The 27,131-nt window shown below is 36.5% G+C and overlaps 4 protein-coding genes and 1 long non-coding RNA gene across 7 annotated transcripts; 2 read left to right on the top strand and 3 right to left on the bottom strand.

The window, feature by feature from the left end:
- Positions 1-1,732: 1,732 nt before the first annotated feature.
- Positions 1,733-2,777, bottom strand: LOC103315002 (hypothetical protein). Its single transcript, XM_015981502.2, has 4 exons — positions 2,400-2,777; positions 2,176-2,354; positions 1,981-2,088; positions 1,733-1,926 (listed from the first exon to the last, which is right to left on the bottom strand). The coding sequence occupies exons 1-4, from the start codon at positions 2,559-2,561 to the stop codon at positions 1,770-1,772; spliced, it is 606 nt and encodes a 201-aa protein (XP_015836988.1). The 5' UTR covers positions 2,562-2,777; the 3' UTR covers positions 1,733-1,769.
- A 2,731-nt stretch (positions 2,778-5,508) lies between these two features.
- LOC657623 (staufen) lies at positions 5,509-10,831 on the top strand. Of its 2 annotated transcripts, none has more exons than XM_008202468.3 (9): positions 5,509-5,835; positions 5,883-5,998; positions 6,049-6,138; positions 7,720-8,210; positions 8,304-8,622; positions 8,686-9,107; positions 9,308-9,640; positions 9,689-10,047; positions 10,104-10,831. In XM_008202468.3, exons 1-9 carry the CDS (start codon positions 5,783-5,785, stop codon positions 10,156-10,158), a joined length of 2,238 nt encoding a protein of 745 aa, XP_008200690.1. In that variant the 5' UTR covers positions 5,509-5,782; the 3' UTR covers positions 10,159-10,831. The 2 variants fall into 2 exon arrangements, with proteins under 2 accessions (XP_008200690.1, XP_008200689.1); XM_008202467.3 differs by having other exon boundaries at positions 8,671-9,107.
- LOC135267219 (uncharacterized) lies at positions 10,820-11,762 on the bottom strand. Its single transcript, XR_010335589.1, has 3 exons — positions 11,635-11,762; positions 11,267-11,434; positions 10,820-11,208 (listed from the first exon to the last, which is right to left on the bottom strand). It is a non-coding gene; the product is annotated as an uncharacterized LOC135267219 (long non-coding RNA).
- A 2,492-nt stretch (positions 11,763-14,254) lies between these two features.
- Positions 14,255-19,318, top strand: Sap47 (Synapse-associated protein 47kD). Of its 2 annotated transcripts, XM_015978931.2 has the most exons (9): positions 14,255-14,616; positions 14,698-14,916; positions 16,268-16,294; positions 16,451-16,530; positions 16,578-16,699; positions 16,746-17,023; positions 17,072-17,202; positions 17,290-17,406; positions 18,344-19,318. In XM_015978931.2, the coding sequence occupies exons 1-9, from the start codon at positions 14,489-14,491 to the stop codon at positions 18,484-18,486; spliced, it is 1,245 nt and encodes a 414-aa protein (XP_015834417.1). In that variant the 5' UTR covers positions 14,255-14,488; the 3' UTR covers positions 18,487-19,318. The 2 variants fall into 2 exon arrangements, with proteins under 2 accessions (XP_015834417.1, XP_008200684.1); XM_008202462.3 differs by lacking the exon at positions 16,268-16,294 and having other exon boundaries at positions 14,259-14,616.
- A 293-nt stretch (positions 19,319-19,611) lies between these two features.
- Positions 19,612-24,072, bottom strand: ttv (tout-velu). The gene is made up of 4 exons (XM_963851.5): positions 22,893-24,072; positions 22,728-22,847; positions 22,435-22,680; positions 19,612-20,689 (listed from the first exon to the last, which is right to left on the bottom strand). The coding sequence occupies exons 1-4, from the start codon at positions 23,961-23,963 to the stop codon at positions 19,967-19,969; spliced, it is 2,160 nt and encodes a 719-aa protein (XP_968944.1). The 5' UTR covers positions 23,964-24,072; the 3' UTR covers positions 19,612-19,966.
- Positions 24,073-27,131: the final 3,059 nt, after the last annotated feature.

Here is a 27,131-nt window from a genome sequence, read left to right as displayed (position 1 = left end):
CATATTTCAAAATTAACTTTTACAAATTTTTTTCTGGAACATTAATGCAGTCAAAATTTCCTTGAAAAATTTAAAAAATTCAACTAATTTATACAAAAAATAGAGCAAAATTGAACAGCAATTTGAGATAAAACATGCTGTATTTTTATAAAATCTGAGGTCAGAACTTTTTGTTTTGCCGAGCGGCCACCAGAATAGCGCTGCGACAATAGCAATTTCATTATACGAGTAAACCATGTTTCAAAATTAACTTCTGCAAATTTTTTTCGGGAACATTAATGCAGTCAAAATTTCCTTGAAAAATTCTTAAAATTCAACTAATTTATACAAAAAATAGAGCAAAATTGAACAGCAATTTGAGATAAAACATGTAGTTTATGGGAAAAGGACTTTGGAGGTCACGGGTAATAAAATTACGCTTTGAAATTCTATCGTAGCCGATAAAAGGATTGTATAATCTTTCTAGGATTTCAAAATAGTTTCGTGTTAGGGCTGTTTTTTATGTAATAATTTTACTAATAAACCAAATGCCAAATAATTAATTTATTATTTATTAAATAAATAAAGCAAAAAAACATTTTCTAAAGACAAAACACAAAAACAAACAAAAATTAGTGGTTCATAATATAATCTAGAATCAACTAATTTGTTTACAAAACTGAACACACCATATAAATATATGTAGATTTTTAACAAAAAAAAGTTCAATCTCACAGAGATAAGAATTGAATGAGTGTTCACTTCACGCTTCTGATAGTATCGTCCTTGGAAAACATTTTAAAAAAGCCAGTCTTTTAGAAATTTTTGTAACTGCAGTTTGAAGCGCTCTAGTTTTTTATGTAAGTGACTCAAAGTTCAAAACTATAGCTTTGACCATTGATTTATGATTGCGATTTTGCTAAATTTTTATTTATTAGTATTTATTTATTGTATTTATTGCAAAATTGATAGGAGTGTCTAAAACGGATTTGCAGTCATTTTGTTTCGTAACCACTCCCTTTTTGATAAAATATTTCTTTCTAACTAGCTTAAACTTTATTTTGGTTCAGCTTTGTTAAACGAAGTGGTGACAATTCACTTTTAAGTAGGGTCGTTAACAAAAGAATTAAGATCGATTTAGATACCCTTAGAAATGTTTACATGGAGACATGGGCGGTCTTCGGCACAATGAGCCTTATTCGGTGTTAATGGATTTATCACAAAATTTTGATTATTTTGGGACAAACAAATCGTGGTTAAAGGAACCAATTAGGTGTGAAAAGACTTGTATAAATGTCAAAATTAGCCTAGAGCTTAGGTAATCCGGCGATAATTTGCAGTCACCACTTGTGTTTGACAGTTCGGTTGTAAAAGACAGGAAATGATTGAACTATTCACAATTGTTACCCCAAAAAGGAAATACCAGCCTCCTTTTCACACAAAGCTTATTCACGAGAATTGTTTGTTATCTTATTGTCCATTTACCGAATTTACAAATTGAGAAATGCATTATTTCGCATCAAACGCAGCGGCATTCCTGCTGTATTATTAGATGATAATGCAAGTCACTTGAGAAGAATGACTCAAATAAAACATTTCGAAAATTTGTTTGCTGTTTTAAATAATGAAAAATAAAGTAAATAATAATCTTTTGTACTGCGAGATGTAATAATATATCTCAATACAAGCGGCTAATAATTAAAGTCATTCAAAAATCGGTAATAATGGAATGAATTTCAATGACTACACGTAATTATCTCTTTGCAAATAATTTTTATTTGACTTTGCGTCTAATTATTATCTACGATGTAATGTCCGACCTGGCTAACTAAATCTAAAAAACTAATTGAGCACTTCTTGGTGTATTTTCGGCAATTTTTTCGGCTCTTTCCATACAGTTCCGCTTTGCCATAATCGGAAAGAACGTTATCCGTCGAACTTGACGGACTAAAACACAAAAATTAGCACAATTCGCATGTTGTGTTTACCTTACGGCCTTACGTCAACAATACGTGCAGCATATCGCCCAAAATACCGGTATTTTCCGAACTGTAAAGCGACGTTTCGCATATGGCCCGTAATAAGCAGTTTTTCCCGGGATACCCATGTCTAAAAATTGTAAATTCAAACGAGCAAAGTGCCGCCCTCTCGGAGCGACGCTCTCAACCACTCTTTACTCACAAGAACGCTACTTACGATTTCATTTTGAACTCCAAGATATCGTAGAAATATTTGCGCCCCCATGATCTCGAGACCAAAGGAGGGTAGGTGAAGTCTGTCTCGTTTTGGGGCAGCTCGTAATTGGCTTCCAAATTATAAGAGAAAAACACGTTGTAATCCGGCAGTTCCAAAGGGAGAGACAGGGCTAGAAATATCTGGAATTTGTCAGTTATTTTATGAACTTTTTGAGACACACTCACCCCCATGAAAGGCCCTTGGATCGGACCATACGGAAATCGGATCGGATTTAGAAATGTAAACGAATCGTCAGCGGCTAACACTTTAAGAAAAATCACAGTACAAAAAAATTTTTTCCAACTCATTGTACATATATTCTGCGTGGAGAGACGACTAAGACTCATCTTTATTTCATCTGCTCAATTAAGATGTTACTGTTACAGCGGTTAAGTGAAACGATAAATACTGAGACAACAAAGATACAGCTTACTTAGGGACAGTTTGGTGGAGTATTGTCAGCCAATTAACACGTGCTAACATCTTATTGTGGGTTTTATGTGAGAAATTGTTTTAAATTTTTGACTTCTTCCAGTTTAGCGAGTTATAATAAAATATCATTAAAGTTTTATTATTATGAATTTTATTGACACCGACATTAAAAGAATGAAGTGTAAATACTACTAAAACTATACAAAACATAATTAACATGCATAAGTTAGTCAAAGAATTCTTTCTAGAAGCATAACAATTATGTGTACAAAATATTTTTGCTGTTTTTGTTAAATTTAAATAAATTTTTGTGGATTTTTTTTTAAATCGTTTTAGCATAATTTTATGGACTTTTATATGCCTTTACCTTACATCCGCTTTGGGCAACGGTTCCGGCTACAGAGGCGATAAAAGTTTTACACAACAAATTCATAACTCGAAAACTAAAAGTCGTAGAGCAAATCGGTTTGTCCATGGAATTCTACGGCTCATTTTACATATTAAATCAATTTTTCACAACAATCAAAAATTTAAAATATTTTGCTTAAAATTAGGGTAGCCAATTTATAGCGGAAAATTTAATTCAAAAAAAAATTCAGTAATTGAGAAAATAAAGAATTGAATGTTTCTAACGTAGAATGACCGGCGAAATCAAAATTTGCAAGAATCAAGTCGCTACGACTAACCGTTCGGAAAATATCGTCAAAAATTTAGCCTTGTCAAAATTTATCGAAACCAAACTTTCTTCATTATTTTCCAACTTTTTATAGTTATTTCTTTAGAATTAAGTGTTTTTAACGTAGAATTACCGGCGGAGTTCAAATTTGCAGAAATCAAGTCGCTACAACTAACCGTTCGAAAAATATCGTCAAAAATTTGCCCTTGTTAAAATTTATCGAAAACAAACTTTCTTCATTATTTTTCAACTTTTCATAGTTATTCTCTCAGAATTGAGTGTTTTTAACGTAGAATGACCGTCGAAATTCAAACTTGCAGAAACCAAGTCGCTACTACTAACCGTTGGGAAATATCGCCAAAAATTTAGCTTTGTCAAAATTGATCGAAACCAAACTTTCTTCATTATTTTCCAACTTTTCATGGTTATTCTCGTAGAATTGAGTGTTTCTAACGTAGAATGACAGACGGAATCCATATTTAAATATTATATTAATTTTTCACAAGAATTAAAAATTTAAAATTTTTTGCTTAAAATTAGGATTGGCATTATTTATAGTGGAAAATTGTATTCAACAAAAAAATTCATAACTCGAAAACTAAAAGTCGTAGAGCAATGCGGTTTGTTCCATTGAATTCAGCGGCTCATTTTCTGTATTATACCGACATTTGACGAGTGTTAAAATGTTAAAGTTTTTTGATAAAAATTAAGATAGGTATTTTCTATAGTGGAAAATTTTATTCAACAAAAAAATTCATAACTTGAAAACTAAAAGTCGTAGAACAATGCGGTTTGTTCCAGTGAATTCAGCGGCTCATTTTCTGTATTATACAACTTTACACGAGATTTAAAATTTTCAATTTTTTTGCTCAAATTTCCTGATTACTTTCACTTACTTTCACGGAGGTGGATTGTTTTTTTAACTCACTCCAGCAAATTTTTACGGATTTTTTTATTGAAAAACTTTGATCGCCTCTGTAGCCGGAACCGTTGCCCGGAGCGGCTCCGGGTTTGGTCGAAAAAATAGATAAAATTAAGCGCTATCAGATGGATTTTTGTTCGTTGCTCCAAGTCTTACAATTTCCGAGAAAAACGCAAAAAAGTTTTCCATTTTCATTTTTTTTCAATTTTCAACCGCCAATTACGGCGAAACTATAAGAATTATCGAGAAATGGAAAAATCGAGAAAAACCGGAATAGAAAACTCTACAAGATGGCGTAGGACTCAAGGCGATATAACGCAAAAAAATTCAATTTTCAAACGCCGATTACGGCCAAACTAAAATAATTAGGAGAAAACCGTTTTTTCCATCGTAGCACAATATTTAAAGCTAGGGACAAATAAAATACTAATCAATAATTATTTTTCTCATTTTCTTCTTACAATTTCTTAACAAATTATCGAAATCAGCAAGTGCCATCATTAGTACCACCTAACTTTATTCATATTTTTATTATAATTTTGACAAATGGTACTTGCTCTATTTCTACAAATTCTTCATTTCAGTCTTGATTTTATTCGGGTAGTAATAAAGCGATCAGTAATAAATTGGAGTTTGATCAGTAAAAAATAATAAATGATCAGTATTTAATTAATTTTTGCACAGTAAAAAATTTAAGTGACAAGTAAACCACGCACAGTATTTTATTAAAATTTGACCAGTAAAAAAAATCGTATATGCTCAGTATCTAGTTTCAGTTTGCACATTTTAAATAATAAACGCTCAGTACATAGCTTGCAGGCTGGGGCTTCTTCCCAGCAAACTAAATGGAAACATGCCCCTCGAACGATTAAACTCGAAAATATAAAACTCGAAACGTAGAATAATGGGTTTTATGGAGCTACAGCGATGTAGAATTGATAGCCTGTAGGCTGGGGCTTCGCCCCAGCGACTTTTGCACTCTCTAGTTTCGAGATGCTATTATTTACTGTGCACTTATTATTTTTACTTTGCATCTATCATTTTTACTGTGCAATTATTATTTTTCTGTGCATTTATTATTTTTACTGTGCAGTTATTATTTCTACTGTGCATTTATTATTTTACTGTGCATTTAATATTTTTACTGTGCATTTAATTTGTAGCCATTTAGTTTTTTACTCGTTTTTTTGCAGATATTATTGTTTTTTGAAAATTTGAAAGCTCCTAGGTGTGCGCATGTCTTACGCTATGTTACGTTATGCGTAGTTACGCGCTCCTGTACGTTACCGCGATTGTTCTAACATGGCCGCATGTTAGTTGCTGATTTTCTTTATTGTTTGCCAACGTATTAAAAAAGATTTAGTAGTGGTGTTTGGTTAGCGAATTGAACTAAATATAAAGTTTAGGCATCCCGTGAACGATCATATGTTGTAATTCAACGCTAAGCAAGGAGAAATTTGCCCTGATACGTCATTACCGGTCTCTGAATCAACTCCTCCCTTCAAACCAACAAATAAATCGGATCTATTTTGAATATAATGCTTCAGGAACATCATCACATGTCACAAAACGGAATGCAGAGGAATACCAGGTAAATTAGCAAATAGCTTGAACTCGCGCCGTTATCATTTCATTGAGGTTTGATCCATTTTTCTCACCCAGAATGGGAATGCAACAAATGGGACCACCACCGAACCATAGGAGCCAGCCAATGCTCATGAGCATCCAGCCACCGGTGACTGCCGCCCATGCAGGTATTTCACCATTCCACCCATTTTTTTTTTATTAACGTGGCTGCTTTTAGGAGTTCTGGTTTCTATGCCTCCAGGTCCTCCGCTCATCTCCACCCCGTCTATACCCCAGCAACCGCAACCCAAAAACAATGTTCAGCAAGGTAAGGTGTTTGACTGTTTGTACAAAACTTGTCATTCACTGTTGGCGATTGTGGCTTTTTTAATTTGGTGGTAGAGTGGCGCTTTATGACCGCACTCGGTCGTGAATGTTTAGTTCTACATAAAGTCAATCGTAACATGGTTGCCTCCCAAAATTCTTAATTATTAGGTTGGCGCTGTATTGAATTTTTTCTTACTAAAATTTTACTTTAAGCGATCTCAATGTATCTGAGTGAAGATGCGTTTAGGCCGCAGCTCGTTGATCACTGTTGGCCAAAAAATGAGGATAATATGGTAGTATTTAAACTTTAAAGGCCTGTTTATAGAAAGCTTTGTTAAAAGTTAACACGAATGGACCAATCAAATTGGTTTAATTTGGACACGTGACCAGTTAATCACGCCCTTAATTGCAGATTGAATTAATGACGCTTCTATAAACCAGTCCTAAAAGTTTAAAATTATTTAAACACATTTTCGTGTCTGTAGACGAAATTTACCAAAATTCTAACTCTATGAGCCCTAACAACTAAATGTTTGGACGAATATATTTTTGTAAAGAAAATGCACGTCAAGCTAGTAAAAAACAAATATATTTTGAAGAAATACGACTTGATATTTAACTTAAAATTAAAACAAAAGTACAGGAATAATATCTGACAACTATTGTTTGGGCAAAAAAGAAAAACTTCTTAGTAATTCGTGCCATCTCTTTTGGCTTTAATGACGGCTCGAATGTACGCTGCCATATTTTTAACGAATTTGTCACAGATTTGTGACGTTTTATTGTTCTAAATATGTTCTGTTTCATTTTTTAAATCTTAATGACCACTGAGGATGTTTCCTAAGATAACAAAAAGTAACATTTTGTTATTCAATTGTGTCTACCTTATTTTAACCAAGAGTTGTTTTTTATCCATTTATACAATCCTTAAACTGTTTCTACGGCAATTTTTACAAATGATCTTCCAGGACTTTTTCGTTTAATAACTATCGTACTTCGTATCCATCTACTTGACTAATTTGTGCCACTGAAGAATTGTCCGTATTCAGTTTTTTGACAACTTGTGCCATAATTACTTTTTATATTTAGTTGCCATTCGTCATTAATATATTTTTTCTGATAACTGATTAAAATCAAGCAAAATATTAACATTTAGTTGTTAGGACTCGTAATTTAAAGCAAACAACAAACGGGATTGTTTGTTCTATTTGATGTGTTTTTAATTTTTTGTCACTATTTATTGCTCGTCGACATGCTGTAGGTTGTGATCTCGGGAATTTTTATTAACAATATGTCTGGCTGAGTGAAACGGTCTATTATTCGGTAAACAGACCTGCTTTTTTGTACAATTTGTAGTCAAGTTAGTGTATTTTCAGTGTTTTTTATATTGAAAAAAATTCTACGAGAAAAAGTGGTTGGTCTCTTCATCGGAGTGTCGTCCCAGATACGTTGAGTGCGCCTAAAGGGAAATTTACCCGAAATTTTGGTTTTCGTGGTAGTTGTTCGTATTGTGTAAGACGGTGTTGGTTGTTTGCATGTTGATTTATTAATACCTGTAGTTTGTGCAATGTTGTATTTTCAGTATATCACTATGAAAATACAGCATCGTCAGAAACCGAACAGGCTCAACATAACGACACTCAACAGCACCAAACAGGTCCGAACACTAGTACTTCGTCTGCACCGCCCAGTACTACTTTGGCAAACATAAAAGAAAAAACACCAATGTGCTTGGTCAATGAATTGGCAAGGTACAATAAAATACAACACCAGTATCAGCTGACAGAGGAAAGTGGACCAGCACATAAAAAAGTATTTACAGTCACGTTAAAATTGGGCAACGAAGAGTATAAATCAGAGGGTCCGAGTATTAAAAAAGCCCAACATTCTGCAGCTGCACAATCACTTGCTAAAACTGAATTTAAACATCCGCCTTCCAAAACAGCCAGAAATCGGCCCGGAACCAGAGCTACAAACCCCGGGGTGATGACTCCGACAGTCGAACTGAATGCTCTAGCCATGAAACGTGGCGAACGGCCGGTTTACATCGTCGAAAATCCTCCGCCACATCAGGTATTGCAAAGATAAGCGAGCAAAATAAGAAAATACAACAGTTTTTGAATAGTTTGACAAAATTAACGAAATAATTGCTCCTTCTCTTGTCAGGGTTATATCAGTCAGGCCGGGTACTATCCCCGCCAAAACATTTACGGCACCCAGAACCAGCCAAGATACGGCTACGACACGCGTCGAAACATGCGCCCCCATTATCCCTACCACGAAAATCGCTACTACGGCCAGTACAGGCCCACAGGCCCCCACAATCCCGGTGATCCCTACACCGTGCGGTTAAGAGTCGGGGATCGGGAGTATCCCGGTGTTGGGTACACTGTCCAAGCAGCTCGTCACGACGCAGCTGCCAAAGCCATCGAAGATATAAAACAACTGGGAGACTGCACTGATCAATCAGGGACCGTGGAAGCCCGTAAGTAGGCCGAGATCAGCGCCAAGTAACCGACATTTTTATTAATAGCTGTTGAAAACACAGGATCGAACGATATCAATACCGAACTGAAGTCGCCAATTTCGCTCGTTCACGAAATTGCTCTCAAACGAAATCTTAGTGTCACGTTTGAAGTGCTCAGCGAGAAAGGGCCGCCGCATATGAAGGTATTTGTAACGCAGTGTCGGGTTGGCAACTTTGTTGCAGAAGGCGAAGGCAACGGAAAGAAAATTTCGAAGAAACGTGCAGCTGAAAAAATGTTGGAAGAGCTGGCCAAATTGCCGCCGTTGCCCAACATGCACAACATGGTACATCTCAAGAGGAAGAGAGTCACTAATAAGAAGAAAACCAGGAACTTAATCAAGGTCAATATGGACAAGTCCAGCGAATTCACCGAAGAAATCAACCCCATTTCGCGCTTAATCCAAATACAGCAAGCCAACAAGGAGCGAGAGCCGGTCTACACGGTGAGTGTTTCAATCCCCCAACTGAAACACGCACAATTTCTTTATTATCATTATATCAAAATTAAAGGAACAGTTTTTATTTGCTTTATTGATTAGGACACACGTGTCTTCGGCCTTGCTGTTGATTTAGATTGTTTCTTAAGGCCTGAGGTTTGCATTTTTAGCTTACATTAGGAGTAAAATGTATCTAATTGAATTAGGTGTTGGAAGAGCGTGGCGCCCCCCGGCGCCGCGAGTTCGTGATAGAGGCCTCTGTGAACGGGCACTCTTGCACCGGAGTGGGCCCTAATAAAAAAATTGCAAAGCGTAATGCAGCCGAGGCTCTGTTGAATCAGTTGGGTTACGGCAACCCACCTTCGAATCCGAAACCAGTGTTGAAAACCGAGAAAGAATCAGAAATCGGGGACAAAACCCGGAAAGTAACGTTCGTCGAAGAGAAAACTGAATCAACTCCGTCTGTTGGTGGAAGCGGTGGTAGACAACTAGTCCCTGGAATATTGCTGGTCGGAGACCAGTCTACCAACTTCCAACAAGTAGTACCCCAGTATTGTTGTATTCAAGTTGGTGATTGATTGTTTCAGAATAAGCCAAAGGAAAGTGTAATGAATAATAACTCGAATTCTTGCGTGGATACTAAGAAGACAGGACAGACTCAAATGAAAACTCCTCCTCAGCCGATTCAAGGTGTTCGTTCAAAGGATCAGTTGATGTACTTGGCTCAACTGATGAACATCCAAGTTCAGTTCTCTGATTTTCCTAAAGCCAATCACGAGATGTATTTAACGTTGGTGTCTCTAAGCACCAATCCGCCGCAGGTTTGTCATGGAGAAGGCCCCACAACTGAGGCCTCTCATGAGAAGGCTGCTTTAGAAGCACTCAAAGTTTTGTCAGAGCTGGGTTTGGACATTGTTGGCCCCAACAAGGAAGGTGGTAACGAAATGTAAGTGGGAGTTGGAGGCGAGTGAATGAATATTAATGAGGAATTTATTGTTGCAGTACCACTTCTCAAGGGTCTTCCAAGGTTGGGATCCAAAACGGAGTTAAGAAGTAAACTTTACTGTGAACTCTAGCATCGCCTGCATCAATGAAAAGTTAAGACTAGACTGTTAAATTATCAAATTACACAAATCTCATATTTAATATTTGATTTTCATTGATACAGACATGTAGTATGGGAGTTCCATGTGGCCATGTCAAGTATGCATATTAATAACTAAGAATTATTGTTTCGTTTTATGTGATTTCATTAACATATGATGTTATATGAAATGATTTCATGTATCTGTGTAATTCTGGTTATTGCTTGCACTGTTTGTAAACCATTGCTATCCAATTTCGTTTTCAAGGGCAAAAAACGATTTTGGGGACACAGTAGTTCAGAATTGATTTAAATAAATTTTTATTTAATTGTTAGTATTTATTTTACCTTATTATGACTCATGCTGTTGCTATTCTTCGGAAACGATGCAATTCTGATCTGCTGGTTGTTTCATTTGTTGTAGATTGATTTCAGTATTCCAGGAGACTTATGGAACATCACGTTGTATTTTATTTTGTACTAATGTTCCATTGACTATATTTTTAATTTTTTAACATTAGTTCGTCTGTTGTAAATTTTAGTTCTCATTGTTCATAATGTTAAAACGAAGTATATTCATTGTAGACCATTTGAATCTGTATTTTGACTCCATTGAATTTGAAATCAATAAACATTATTAAGCAAAGACGACTTTTATTTTTGAAAAATTACAACTCGCTTTTAAAGCACACAATACAAAAATGAATGGCACGGAATCACCAAAATCCGGACGAGTGCCCACCTGGGGGCATTCGCACACGGACTGGGGTTTGCACTGGCTCGGAAGTGTTTTCATCAGTCTTACTCTCTTCTGGCTGCGAATTGCCGTTTTTTTCCACTTTGTTATCGGTTTCTTGGGTTAAAATGTCTTGGATCGTCGACTTTGAGGCGTACATTTTCCTGGGTGTTACGGTCTGCTCTGTGCTTCCAAATATGTCAGCGTGGGCATGTCCTTTCAGGTTTTTGCCTGCACTGGGAGCCTCGGGAAGACCAACGAAAACATTACTCGAACCCATGTTGCACCTGCAATTTGCGAAACACGACCCAAACTTTCTTTCGAGTATTTTACAATGAAAAGTACCTCGTTGCTGGAATTTGCACGCTTTGGATGTTAACTTTTTAGTAAAGAACGAGCAGATGGACAGGAAAACCCAATTGCCACTACCACCAACTAACGACCACGCTCTCGCCGACTTTTTCAAGTTTTTGATTTGAAAACAAAAAAATGGCAGCTCCGCGCAAACGCACCCTGGAAACATTTTATGCGCATGTTACAACTTGTAGACATTATGGGTTGCATATCAATCGTTAATTTTTCACTAATTGAATTTTTTTTTGCCCATGGCCAATTTTTGGGGGTGTACGGATTTTTCGGCACTTTTGGGGTGCTTTTTGAAGGATTTTAGTTCCTTTTTGGTTGTTTACTTTACTATTTTTTTGACATCTTACCTACTCAAAGAACTAATATTGCCTGTAATATTTAGAACGAGCAACTAAACAGGAAAATATGCGCACATAATACAAATGTATTCATATCAGAGTGTTTACACCCACATTTCTGCATAAATAGTCAACAGTGCATTTTCCTCCTTGTTTCGCTCCCCACGGCGTTTATTACATTTAATTAGAGCAATACGTCAAGGAATAAGTAAGGCCTGTACGCCTAATAATAAAATTTATTGTGTTTTAAAAATATGAAATGAGCGTGGTGGAATCAATAAGAGTCTGCGCGTTATGGCGGTATATTGCAGTTTATTTGAGAAAAAGATTTCACCTAAATATAGCCGTCTTGACCTGTAACATAATATGCAAACAGTAATACTTTTCTTTTTGTTTCTGAAGTTGGATTCTCGACGAACCACTTTAAACAAGGGAAATAATGGCAAGCGTAGGTAGTCACAGCAGCGTCGCTAACTTTTTCAATTTATGGAAGCGAATAGTGCTTTTGAATAACATCAAGCTGCACTGAATTATTACCTTTAGAGGCAAAACTAATGAATGTCAAATATAATCACTTTTTTCTCAAGTACGCACATTTGTCTGGCGTTTGGTTGTGCAACTTAATTGATAATTGTCTATTGCACAACTAGTCCTCCCATTTATTTGCTGAACTTTCCGATGTTTTGTTTTTGCCATTATGCAGTCTTACTGTCTTTTGCTTCAACAAACTGCTCAACTTCTACTTTGGACTTTTGATCTAAAGGGCTCAATAGTTTTGCTGGTTTCTTTGGTCTATTTGCTCTGAGATTTTTTTTCTGCCGATTCAGTTCTTTTTTATGGTCGATCTTCTGGTTAAGAAATGTTTTTTGTGCTTATTCTGATCATTTTCAAGTTTTCGAAGGTTTTTTTAGTGTTAATATTAATAGTTACAAACAAAATTGTCGTTTCGTTTTTTGTCATTTTGAAGAAACTTTGACGAATCGAATTATTTCCTGAATAAAGCTTCCGCCAAGTTTGGAAAATCTTAGCATTGAATAAGTTACACAAGTGTATCTTATTCAATGATCTTAGTAATGAGCTCGGAACGCAACATTGATAATTTAATTAAAAAAAAACATTGCTTAGGAACAATATTATTGAATTAGAAGTCATTTTAGAGCATAATCTTTCACCAAAAAATGCCATTGTAGGGTGCCATGAGTTATTTTTTAATAACCCGCTAAACTATAAACGGAATTTCGAAAAAAAACATTCTTGAATAAAGATTTGTAAAGTTTTGTTTTTGTTATTAAACTTTTGATAAAAAATGTATTTTTTTTGTTTCTGTGCATTTTTTTATGCATATTTTGCTTAAATATTGAGCTTTTTTTAGCTATTAATTTCGTTGGAACTCTAATAATAAACAAGTTGTGGATCTTTTCCGGATCGTTGCGACAGCCTGTTCATTTATAACAATTTTCAAGTGTTATTACAGTAAAACCTCTCAACAACGGACACCGGTGGAGAATGTTTAATTGTCCGTTGTGGAGAGGTGGGTAATTTTAAATAAATAATTTAAGCATCATTCCATAAATTGCCATAAATTTAAAACGACAGCAAAAATATATTTTACTGTATAAACACTTTGTTCCTTTCAAAATAAAACTAAAATTATTAGGAAAGAAAATAACAGATTTTTTACTTAAATCTTCAATTTTTGTTTAGTTAATTTTAGGATCCGTGTTTTTTATTAAAAAAAAATACATGACACATGATTTACCATTTTTAACACATTTAAAATATTCAGACAGCATGAGTTTCCTGTGATTCTAAAACAAATTTTTCCTTTATCACAATCGTCTTCATCACGTTTCATCAAAAAAAATCATACACTGATCGATATTTAATTCTGGATTTTTGGAATTGAATTTATCGTCCATTTCCATAAGGTCCTTGAAACAAATATTTGTTTTTTTGGTCTGTGGGTTGTAATAGCTAAATTTTTATGATAATATGGTAAATGAGGCCTTTTTTGTTCATGTCCGCTATACAGAGGGTCCGTTGTAGAGAGGTTTTCCTATATTATTTTCCAATGCTTTTGTTACGTTCCTACAAAAATGTCCGTTGTGAAGAAGTGACCGTCATTCGGAGGTTTTACTGTAAAATACGTCTATTCTTTAAAAATTGACCTTAAATGCGCAATTTTTGCTCGCTATACCGTAAAATAGTTGTTAAAGTGTTAAATACCTAAGTCATTGGCTCATTTACTATTCAGTTACGAAAATATAGTAAAAAAAACATTTTTATTGTGTCTATTTTTTTTTAATATTTTTACTACCAAAATTTTGTAAATAAGCGGTGTTCCGAACGATTGGAACACCTTTCTATTGATTGCAAGAATTATGAAGTGGTTTTAATAATTTCGCGAATCCGCGCTAGCTGTTTCGGCAGTAATCATCATCAGGGTAGTGGGTGTTCCTGGTGTTCCGCGCCCTCGTTTACAGCTTTGGATTAAAGAAAGTATGGAAAAAAGTAATTAGAGGAGTTTGGAACTGTTTTGCGCACCATCAATAGCGCCATTCCATTAATTTGAAGGGAAAAATCAGTACTTCCGACATTCGACCTTTTGATTTTACATGCGGCGCCGTTATAAACCAGCTGCGCACGCAAGGAAGGGCAATCGCAAGCGATGGTTGCCGATAGAAATAGCGAAGTGAAAAGTGAGCAAGAATAGCAAATACACAGCGTAGAGCAAAATCGGGCCTTAAAACTCTCCAACCCGTTCCCGACCGAAAGTATGTGTTTGTTTGCGCTTTAATCAGTTCGGGAAAGACTCCAGTGTCCTTTGTTCGCTCTCTCCGACCAGTGGCACCGAAGAGGCAAAATGTTCACGGGGCTCACTAACCAGGTCAGCTCTTGGATGGGCTCTGCCAAGGGGGAACAGGAGGAAAAAGTGCCCACTCCGACCGAAGAAGGCGACGTGGTGCTCAACCAAGAGAAGAAAGATGCAAGGTAAGGTGTTTAACGCGATTGGTATCGATCACTGCATGGTATGCTAATTATTCCGACGTGGTAATTTGGCTCTCTTCCCAGCCCCACGAAGCCCACCGGGGGCAGCAAACTGGACATGTTGACCAACGTCAAGTCGCAGATCGAGGGCATTGGGGGCTGGCTGGGCTCCAGCATCCCCAAGCTGAGGAAAGGCGAAGAAGGCGCCGAGGAGCAGCCCTCGGCTGAGGAGGGCAACACGCCAGCCTCGGCGGAGTCCACCAAGGGCTCGCCCCAACTCAAAGACGACGACGACAACTCCAGGTAATCCACATTTCGTCACAAAAAACACGTTCACTATTTAAACTACTAGCTCTGCTTTATTTGTTTTACTCTTTCACCAACAAATCAAAAAATCACTCATTAAGGGACTATTTAGGTGCACTTATTACTATTTGACACTGTCATTTTTTACTGTCTTTTCGTCCTCAAATTTCGCAGAATTTTTGCGCCCTTGAAACTGCTAATGACTATTTTCTCGTCCTGTTCTCTTCTCGTAATTTTTAGTTTTCGGGTGGACATGGAATGAAAATGAGGCACCTCTGCATTATCAATGTTTCTTCATTCAATTAACATTTTTATTTTCAATTTATTATATATTTATATATTTATTATATAAATATATAAATATAAATATATAAATATATAAATTTATATTTATATTATATTTAGTTTGTCACTAACTAATTTTTCCACAACTGTTGGAGTACATTTTACAAAAATTTACTCTTTATTTACTAGTTTTCGCTGAAAAACTGCGAAACGTTTGAATTCGAACTTTATCAAAATCGATCTTTATCAAAAACAAATTAGTCCACGATTATTGACGATTTTTGAGCCCTAGTGTATTAGAAAACTCGAGATTTTCTTAGAAAACAGCGAAATTCCAGATGTTTTGGCCGACATTTACAAAATAATCAAACAGCAGTTTTTTGCTCAGTTCTAATCGCCTTGTGATTGGTCTGTTTAGTTGGGAGTGCGGTCTCCCTCCCATGTCCAATGACAAACGCTTCAATCATCTTGCAATGTTTTGTGCACCAGATAAACAAGTGGGAGGTGATTTTTGTGTTTTTATTGCTCAGTTACTCATTTCTGGGACAAATGAACCAGTTTAAGGGCTGGTCTTTCTCACAGAACGGGGTTTCGCCTTAGATGCGAATAAAATGGTCGATTCTGCTTAGTTTCTGAACGGTTTGATTTTTTGGACGAAAACACACTTGTTATCTTAAGAATACACTAAGAGACTGAAAAGCTAAGCTAAGAGCTGGGCTGGAGTATTTATACAAAAATTTATCAAAATAAACTGTAAAATAAAATTTCTGTGACTTCGAATTGCCTTGTCAAACATTTTAATTGTGTATTAACTGATTAAAGTTTTAGAATATTTATGTATTTTGAAACTTCGGCAGTTTAAAAAAAATTGTTTTACACGTGCGTTGCGGAGGCGGTAAAGCATTTGTTTAAAAAACTGTGTTAACGAATAAATGGCGGATTAATTGTTTAAATGAAAAAATGAATCCTGCTTCGGTTCGAACACCGTTGTCCTAGTGAAGTAGGGATAAAAGCATGCACTTCGGACTTGATCTTTCCCAATGTAAAAATAAAAATTCTTTAGTCTACCATTGGAAGGATTGTCAAAAATGTGAGTAATTCGCTTATTTTTTCATTTAAATGATTATTTTGACATTTGTTTGTTAGTTAGTTTTTTGCGAAGTCCGTTGGACTTTTTTGCTATTATTCCTAACACAAACGCCGGATTATGGCTAATTAGTGCGATATCATTTGCTCGTTTGCACAGTGCCACCGGAGGCGCCGACTCTGGACCACAATCAATTGCTGAAACACCAACTGAAGAAAAGGAGGGTCAGTTCGGGAACGGTAATAAATAAATCACTGGTAAATTTTCTTCTTATCCTTTTGCTTAGTGCAAAGCAAGGCTCTGGCTGGGGCGAAGTCCTTCGGCTCGTTCCTGTACTCAGCTGTAAATAAGGCCGGCAAGACCGTGAGCGAGGCGAGTGCGAAGATAAAGGAAACGGTAGAAAAAAATGTACGGTTTGCTTCGTGTCGTCGTCGATTTACTGTAAATGTTGTAGAGTATCCTTGGGGAATTTAATAAGGAACAGGAGGCGTTCATGAAGGGCCAGGGCGGCAACACCGCCACTGCCCTTCCGCCCTGGGTTGGTTGTTCCAACGAGGAGGCCCTCAAAGAAGAGTGCCTCAGTCTTTCAACTGACAAAAAAAATTTCCTTCGTAGTCCCCCGGCTGGAATCGACTTCCAGTTCGACTATGAGGTGTCTTACCCCGTCGCTATGGCTATAATGGAAAAGGACCCTAATCTGGAGAAGATGCGATATGAACTTGTGCCTAAAGTGTAAGTTGAAACAACAGTTTTGACTTTGGCTGAGTTGTGCCATTTTAGAATAAGTGAAGAGAATTTTTGGAGGAATTACTTCTACCGTGTTAGTCTAATTTGTCAGGCGAACGAACTGTCGTCCATGTCTCGTGATGGCGACAGTCAGTCGCAACCTCTCACTTCTGATCAACCTATAGGTGAGCAGATTTGTGTCAGTTACAGCTTTGCTTGAGTAGTAGAAGTAGTGTTTTATTTTGAGTTTTGTTTATTTTATCGGGAGGTAGCTAGTTCAGACGACGAGATGGAGGAGTTTGTGTCAGATAGTTTGCAGGCTAGCAGCGAAGATTTTGTTGAAGTGGCCGAACGCATGATGAAAACTGTCATTGTGCCGCAGCCAAAGGGTAAGACGTGTTGCTTTTGCTGTGTCTGTCTAACGTCTAGATTTAAACTAATGTCAAAGCTGTGGTTAGTTTCCTGTTTGATTTTGTCGCAGCTTAAGAAGAACGGCGTCAACTGTAGCTTCCATTATCCACTGTCCTGTGTCTCCTTATTTTGCTCCTTTGATCCAGACTTATCCAGGTTTATTTTTATGAGTTGACTTTAATGTATGTTTTGTTGAACACATGTTACTTAACGTGTTAAAAGTAGTTCCTTATTGACACTGTACATTTTGAAATGGTCTAAATTGAATCTGTTTGTACCGCGTGATCATAATTTGGTCCTTCGGTTGTTCGTGATCAACAAAAATCGCGTCCCAAACGTCAAATTACTCCACTCAAAGACCGACTTTTGTTAATCACTGCGAACTGAGCTACAGTTTTCTGGTCAACCGGTGTTAACTATTTAGGTGGGCATATGTGCAATTAATTTTAGCATATTTGCGCGCAATTTGTGGAACGTGATTCTTCAAAAAACAAAAAACCAAAAAAATGATACGTTGGCTGGACTGTGTCACTTGAGTAATTTTGTTGACAATTTTAAATCTCTTGTAAATGTGGTGTATTTTGGCAATGTAATTGTAGGTTTTAATATATGTGTCTTCCTAAAATTACGGTCAAGGACACAGTTTGGGTTGCTTACTAAAGACAATACTGGGAAGGTCAGATGTAAAATATACGAAGTGTTTTAACTAAAATACTGTAAGAGGACCGACAGGACACACTTACTGTTTAAAGAGGTTCAAAATTTAACGGTGTGGACCCACCAGTTGCTCAGACTTGACACTCGAGAAACAGGAAACTAACACTCTGAGCATCTGGTTTATTGCTCAAACTGTAACACTGTTTTCTTTTGTGTTTTTATTTCGTGCCTATCCTTATCCCCCTGTTTTTCACATAGAAGAATGGGAGCGGGAGTTGGTGGCAGAACTGCACGACTATGAAGTAGTCGCCGAACAAGAGCCCAGCAGCAAGCGGGACATCTGGGAGCAGGAGATCGAGGAAATCGAAGAAATGCTGAAGGATGGCACGGATTTAAAATAAGCGCGCTATTCCCTGTTATTTTGGGCTTCTATTCATATCGGACCGACTGATTTACATTCCGTTGAACTTATTTGTCTAGTCATTACATCAGAGTTGGGCAACAGAATTATTCGCGAGGCTCGGCTTTGACTATAAGTGTATTATTTTATGTAACTTTGTGATATTTACTCTTGGGGTCTACACCTGAAATATCTTACAAGATACAATAACTATTATCACATTAATAAATGTAATAAAATTGTGTGCATTTGCTATGGAGGCTGTTTCAAATCATTCCTTTTAGTCTTAGGTACTTGTGTAAATAATCATTCAACACTCTCTAACTGTAGCTGTTGTTATTTTCAACGCTCGTGTCACGTTCTCACAAATGATCCGCGTTTTTGGAAGTCATTTTCGCGGTACAACGGTTTGTAAGAGCGTGACGTGGCATCAAATCTATATATTCTAATGAAATGTTTTTTGTTAATGATCTTTTGCTGCTTTAGAAGCGAATTTAAAAAATTACTAATCTTGAGTTAGTGTTGCAAACGGTTTATATTTTTTTATTAAACTGTTCAGTTCGTTTCAAATGTTAATGTCATAGTACTAAAATGTAGCTTACGTGTATTAGGCATATTTATCCTGTATTCTAATTGTTATACATCATAAAAATTGTTAAATAAATGTAGCAACTGTGCCCAGTATGATGGAATTCTTCATTGCTTAGTCCACCTCAGAGTAAAATGAAAATGTATATTTCAAGTCGATATTGTAATCAGATTATATAACCCAGCAAGATGCAACAGATGTGAATACTGTATAGACAAGTACTTATAATAAATCAATAATAATGTTGGATTTGTTAATGCACCCATTAGAGTTCTGCAAACTGAGTTGTGATGCATTCGTTTCAAAATTTATTGTTTAAACAATAAATAATTACAAGGAAAACGGGTATTTATAGCAAACTCCCTCATTCAGCAGTTTACCCAACCACTCGGTGAAAAAAGCCCAGTAATTAAAACGTTTGCGTTTTTATTCCAACTGAATTTTAACAAAAATTTAATTTTTTCGATTCCGAAAAATGCGTATCTTGCGTAACAATAGTAAAGTAATGGTGGATTTTTGGGGCAGAGAAACAAGGCGGCGATTTAATTTTTTATTGGGAATATTTTATCATTCGAAATCTTGTAACTGATCCAATTTTACAGTCACGATGTATAAAATAAATCGCTCGATTATAAAATATCAACTAATAAAAACAATATTTGGTTCCAACTACAGTATATGGCTCTATACTTAGGATATCATTTTTTATATAAAACCTATTTGTAAAAGTATAAAAGAAGTTTAAGTTGTCAGCTGATACAAGGATATGCATGAAATTTGATCAAGTTAACACAAAACATTGCACATGAAACATGGATACAAAGTATACGTTCCCAACACCGGCAGAGTACAGAGATCAACCGATTTAAAAATATTAGAACAAAACCCTGGACTAACTGCCCACCAGTTCGATTTTTCTGTACTTTTTCCTTTTATTGGCTACCGTATCTTTAAAAAGCACTGGATCTAGCCGCAGATTGGATCGCAGCAGCGGCATGTAGCCGAACACTGCCGCAAAAGTGTTCAGGCAAGTCTGTCTTTGGATAAAATGGTCGGGGTCATTCCACGGCGACCAACTCCCGAGAGTCGGCTGTTCTTTGTACTGTTTCCGCTGGGTCACTTTGATGGGCGGCCGCCGTGTCACATGACTGACCAGGAAATTCATTAGAATGTCCTCGCAGTTCTGGCTCTGCTCCACCGTTTTGTGCAAGAGCGGGCTCAGCCACTCGGTGTATAGAACGTTGTAATATCGGTGGTAGAACGCTGCTCCTGTCAGGACAATCGAGTAGTCGTTCGTCCACTTCGAGGTGTAGCCCCACGTGGACTTGGAGTCGTCCCAGTAGTGGGACCGTGCAGGGTATCCCACGATACGGTCGGGGAATTTCTTCCACACGATGTACGCGAAATCGACTTCGTCTGTTGTCAGAACGGAGTCTTCGTCTAGGGATAGCACGGCTGCCGTGTCGATTTGCGGGTGCGGGTAGAAGCGCTGCGAAATGCTGGGCTTCGTGGGCTCGCCCTCAGGCTGGATCACGTGCAGACTGATGTTGTGGGGCAACAACGGCCACCGCGTCTTGCTGGGGGGACGCTTGTCGTTCGACCACACCACGATTATCTGCGATTGGCAATTACTCAATTACTCGAACAAAAAATGTATTTTTTACAGTTACAATTAGGTAACAGAATAGATTTTTTGTTACGTTCTACATAAACAGATATCCGCCAGACAATGAAACTGCTGAATAAGAAATTAGGAACGTTATTAACGTTAATATAATGTTCTTAGTAATGTAAATGACTTATGGCTGTAGAACATGTCCGGTCAGGTCAGGTCAGAACTATACTGAGAATGTCTGAAGCTTAGCTGTGTACACAGTTTGATATTAAATTTGTATGAAAAGTAATTAAAAAATTGGGTTGTCCCTAAGTTGAATTATTGCCTTACACGTTAGTTTGTACTTCATTTTAAATATTTTATTTATTTTAAATGGGTTTAAAAACTCGATTGATTTATTTTTATATAAAAAAATAAGTCAAATCGCATAAAAAAATATCGTAACTTGCTGAGGGCCTTAGCAACAATATATATGAATTTGAATAAAATCCGTGTCAATTAAAAATAAAATGGAAAAGACCTCATTTTTTAATTGTTTTATTATTTTTTTATAAAAAAATAGTACGTAATTTTTTGATAAATTTTATTGGAGGTTTTGTAAATGACTTATTTATGGTATTTATCTTGCATAATGAATATTAGGATCTTACATAATATTTTTTAAATTTGTTTCCGTCAAGCCATTCCATGATTATTGATTACGGACGGGACATAATTATGTTATCTTTATTTTCAAGCTGACTTATCTCTTTAGAAGAGATAATAATAGTAATATTCATTTAATTGTTGAATGATAAACAATTTAAATATAAATACAGCCGCCAACTTTCCCAAAATCGTTATAAATAATTAATTGAGGACGGGACACAAATGTGTTTAGTCAAAATTGAGTCTAAAATAAGTAAAAAAAATATCTGTGCATACTTTTAAAAGAACAAATATATGTTAGATGTGCTAGGTCTCTTTAAACATAAGAGAAAGATTGACGTTTTTTTTTTATTAAAACAGGTAATATAGTGGAAGCGTTAGATAAAAATAAAAAATAGTGAGATTACGGATGGAACACAAAAAATTATGCTAAGTAATAATTGTATTATATTATAACACGAAAATTTTAACAAAAATAAGAAACAAACAACAATTTTCAAAAAGAGAACACAGATTTGATTTTTACATTAAAAATGATATTTTGAAAGGTACTAAAAATTAAAAAAAATAATTCACACCAAAAATCATACGACATGGTAAGTTAAAAAAAATTTAAAGTAGACCTCTATCTATTACCCTGTATGTACACTATGTTGGCTTTTGGACTGTTTCTCCCAGAAATAACCGATATTTGCCTTTAATCATAAAAAATAAGCAAGTGTTACTTTAGATTAAATCCTACTTATAGACCGGTGACATTCACAGTGATTCATAACTTCTGGTTTATTTTAAATCGAGATAACTCGAGAAAGGTACATTTTAGCGAAATATCAAAAAAGTACTTAAAAAATAAATGGTCTGTCAATTATAGGTGTTAACGGACCAAACAAAAAAGTTATAGCAGTAAACTTTTGCAAGAATTCCGTTGATATCAAATGAAATAGCGTCTTTATAACAAGCGGATAAACTACGATAATATTCTCCAAAAACCATTTTTCATTCCAATTTTTGGAAAGCTGTATCTTTTCATTAAAACCATTTGTAGAAAGGTATTGTGTTTTTTTTACATAATTGAAATGACTTAACATCACAATTACCTTTGAGACGTATTTACTGCGAGCGATGTTGGTGACAAGTCTGTACAGAGGGGCTGACGGTGTTAGGGGCAGTCCTAACTGGCAGTAAATAATAGCAGTGAAACCATCAACATCACTATATTCAATCTGGAATGGAAAACTTTTCGGGTGATCGGAGAAACTTGGCAAAGTTACTAAAGCCCCAGGTAGCGTATTCCAAACCGTAGCATCTCGAAACGGCTCGTACGGTAAACGCTCACGTATGATCTTAAAAACCAAGTCAAACAAACAATTGAGCGAAAAAACCAACATACTTCTAACGTTGTGTAGACAATCTTCTCAATTGACGAAAAATACCGATCCCACAGGACTTGCGTTTGTTGACGCAATTGTAGGATTTTTGCGGGTGCTAACGAGCGTACAATGTAAGGTACCTAAAATAAGGTAAATTACACTGGCCACAGAGCCCAGTTTCTTACTTGAAGGAGTAGCCTTTCGTCGGCCCAAATGGCGGCTTTGCTCCAGTCTATTTTTTGGGCGAAGGGCAAAGCCCAGCCATTGGACAACAAAACTGGGATACAACCGGCTTGTAGGGCTTCCAGGAACCGGAACGACCCCAGCCGCCGCCCTCTGGGGACCAGGCAAAAGGTGGAGTTTTGCAGCAAGACTTCGTAGTCGTACTTGTCGTATTCTTTGTTGTCTTGGTCGCAGCGCTCGTCCTTCATGTCCTTCCAGCTTTTGCCGTGGCGGCACGTGGTGACCATGATCATGTCCTTTCTGTTGTGGAGGTGGTACAAGGAGTTTCTCGTGTCTGAGCCGATTCCATGCACGTATCTTTTGCCTTTGAAAGCTAGTAAGTAGTTCTTCTGCAGGGGCAAACTGTTGGCGAGGACTGAGCCCACTTCGCCCCCCTTCTCGGGGTGCACTTTGTGGAACAGGGGGATGCTGATGTCGAAGCCGGGCCTCATGTGGCTGTCGGACATGCTGGCTTTGGCCAGGATGGCCATGCCGTAGTCGAAGTCCAGGTTGTTTTCGGTGTAGTTAGGCCAAGTGCCTGAGTACAGGTTGAAGATTACGTGGTTGAGGCCGTTGTTCCAATGCGGCAAGTGCTGCAGACGCGACTGCATGTTGCGGACGTAGTCAGCACTGAGGCGGTCTCGGTCGAGAGTGTCTATGCTTAGAACGAATAAGCAAGCTAGCCTAGGGTCGGCAGTGTAATATCGCGATTCCATTAAAACATTGAGCAGTTTCTGGTAGGACGGACTAGGCGTACTATTATCGTCAGGAGGATACACATACACGCGAAAACCTTGCTGACATCTACCAAAATCAAAACAGTTTTCCATGCTGCACAACTTATTGTTACTGATTGGCGAAATTTCTCGCTGCCTTTGGAGACTTCCCGTATAAACTTGATCTAAATTAACAAACACAGGCAAATGATCGTCCACTATCATGTTGCTGCTTTTCAAGCGGTAGCCGCCGAAATACCAGTACGCTAGGAACGCACAGGACACGAATAAGAGTAAATAGCGCTTTTTCGCTTGCATTTTAACTAACAACTTTCGTCCGTATCACATTTTTCACAAAATACAAATTTTATCAAATCTGTCAATTGCTTTGTATTTTCGGACACATGTCAATGTCAAAATCACAGCTGACGCTTGCGCGCGCAAAAAGCGAATTGTTGGTTGCATAACATCACCACAAAATTACTACATTTATTTTTTAAATCGTGGGATTTACCTAATCCTCCATGACACGTTACCTATAAAATGTTGGTTGCTTCAAAAAATTTTTCAGGCTTATTATTACTCGTGGACCACTCTGTATAGTTTGTAATGTTGAATTATTTAAAAAGTTTATGTTGAAATATTTGCAAAACACGGTCAGTACCTAGGGCATGGTGGCCCAGTGGTATAAGCGTCACTTTCAACGGGGGAGGTCGGTGGTTCGAACCCGGATCAGGTGTAAAAATTTTTCTATGAAAAAAAGTGTGGAAAAGGTAAGTGAAACAACATGTAAACAAAAATGAGAGATTGAGAGAACAGATGGACGCATAAACGTAAAGCGGAGCATAAAACTGACAGAAATAAGAAAATAATGCGGCAAAATGTAAACGTATCATAAAAGGAAAATACCTTTTGTTTTGAGAGAAAAAGAGATGAACGTAAAGGTGAAAACATAACTTCAAACTTTAGCGTTGAATCCATAGATGACTTCTTAAATTATAAAAGAAAATTAACGAAATTATTTAATTTGTCTCTAAAAATTCTTAGTTAACTGAGTTTGTTTAGTAAAGTCCCGAAAAACATTGTTAATAAAAACCATGGCCACTGCGAATCCAGTAGGATTTGCACACGTCCACTATTTTTGACTAGAAAATAGACAAGTTTGATGATTTTTGGAGAAATTATGTCCATTTTCGGTCAAAAACGTGCTGAAAGTCATAAAAAATGTAAAAACAATTTTAAAATTGTAGAATCAACTTATACGCTCGGTATCTTTTGATGTAATCTGGTAAAACATTAGAGAATTAAATTTTAAAAAAGTGTAAGAAAATGTTTTCCCGAGCTAATTCGCAGATTTTTGAACTGAATGTATTTGCGTTTTAGGTAAATTATTGCAACTATATAGATTGTAATGTTAATTTATTTAAAAAGTTTGTGTTAAAGTATCTGCAAAAGACGGTCAGCACCTGGGGCCTCGTGGCTCAGTGGTATAAGCGCCACTTACGACGGTGGAGGTCGGGGGTTCGAACCCCGGATCAGGTGTAAGAATTTTTCTATGAAAAAGAGTATAGAAAAGGTAAGGAAACAACACGTAAACTAAAATAAGAGATTGAGAGAACACATAGACGAATAAACGTAAAGCGGTGCATAAAATTGAGAGAAATAAGAAAATAATGAAGCAAAAATGTAATAGTACGTAAAGGTTCCAATTTGTAAACGTACTTTTTGTTTTGAGAGAAAAAGAGATGAACGTGAAGGTAAAATATAACTTCAAACTTTAGTTGACATATACGCTCGGTATGTTTTGATAGAATCTGATGAAAAATTAGAGTTAAATTGAAAAAAGTATACAAAAATGCTTTCTCGAGTTAATTCTCCGACTTTTGAACTGAAAGTATTTGCGTTTTATGTGAATTATTGCAATTATTTAGTTTGTATTGTTGATTTATTTAAAAAGTTTGTGTTAAAATATCTGCAAAAGACGGTCAGCACCTGGGGCCTCGTGGCCCAGTGGTATAAGCGCCACTTACGACGGTGGAGGTCGGGGGTTCGAACCCCGGATCAGGTGTAAGAATTTTTCTATGAAAAAGAGTATAGAAAAGGTAAGGAAACAACACGTAAACTAAAATAAGAGATTGAGAGAACACATAGACGAATAAACGTAAAGCGGTGCATAAAATTGAGAGAAATAAGAAAATAATGCAGCAAAAATGTAATAGTACGTAAAGGCCCCAATTTGTAAACGTACTTTTTGTTTTGAGAGAAAAAGAGATGAACGTGAAGGTAAAATATAACTTCAAACTTTAGTTGACATATACGCTCGGTATGTTTTGATAGAATCTGATGAAAAATTAGAGTTAAATTGAAAAAAGTGGACAAAAATGCTTTCTCGAGTTAATTCTCCGACTTTTGAACTGAAAGTATTTGCGTTTTATGTGAATTATTGCAATTATTTAGTTTGTATTGTTGATTTATTTAAAAAGTTTGTGTTAAAATATCTGCAAAAGACGGTCGGCACCTGGGGCCTCGTGGCCCAGTGGTATAAGCGCCACTTACGACGGTGGAGGTCGGGGGTTCGAACCCCGGATCAGGTGTAAGAATTTTTCTATGAAAAAAAGTATAGAAAAGGTAAGGAAACAACACGTAAACTAAAATAAGAGATTGAGAGAACACATAGACGAATAAACATAAAGCGGAGCATAAAATTGAGAGAAATAAGAAAATAATGCAGCAAAAATGTAATAGTACGTAAAGGCCCCAATTTGTAAACGTACTTTTTGTTTTGAGAGAAAAAGAGATGAACGTGAAGGTAAAATATAACTTCAAACTTTAGTTGACATATACGCTCGGTATGTTTTGATAGAATCTGATGAAAAATTAGAGTTAAATTGAAAAAAGTGGACAAAAATGCTTTCTCGAGTTAATTCTCCGACTTTTGAACTGAAAGTATTTGCGTTTTATGTGAATTATTGCAATTATTTAGTTTGTATTGTTGATTTATTTAAAAAGTTTGTGTTAAAATATCTGCAAAAGACGGTCGGCACCTGGGGCCTCGTGGCCCAGTGGTATAAGCGCCACTTACGACGGTGGAGGTCGGGGGTTCGAACCCCGGATCAGGTGTAAGAATTTTTCTATGAAAAAAAGTATAGAAAAGGTAAGGAAACAACACGTAAACTAAAATAAGAGATTGAGAGAACACATAGACGAATAAACATAAAGCGGAGCATAAAATTGAGAGAAATAAGAAAATAATGCAGCAAAAATGTAATAGTACGTAAAGGCCCCAATTTGTAAACGTACTTTTTGTTTTGAGAGAAAAAGAGATGAACGTAAAGGTAGAATATAACTTCAAACTTTAGTTGACTTGTACGCCCGGTATCTTTTGATGGAATCTGATAAAAAATTAGAGAATTAAATTGAAAAAAGTGGAAAAAATGCTTTCTCGTGCTAATTCGCCGACTTTTGAAATGAAAGTATTAGCGTTTT

This window comes from Tribolium castaneum, chromosome 10 (genome assembly GCF_031307605.1).
Source record: "Tribolium castaneum strain GA2 chromosome 10, icTriCast1.1, whole genome shotgun sequence".
In the NCBI taxonomy this organism is placed as follows: domain Eukaryota; kingdom Metazoa; phylum Arthropoda; class Insecta; order Coleoptera; family Tenebrionidae; genus Tribolium; species Tribolium castaneum.
The sequence above is the reverse complement of the archived record's forward strand: the minus strand, read 5'-3'. Positions and strand labels throughout refer to the sequence as shown.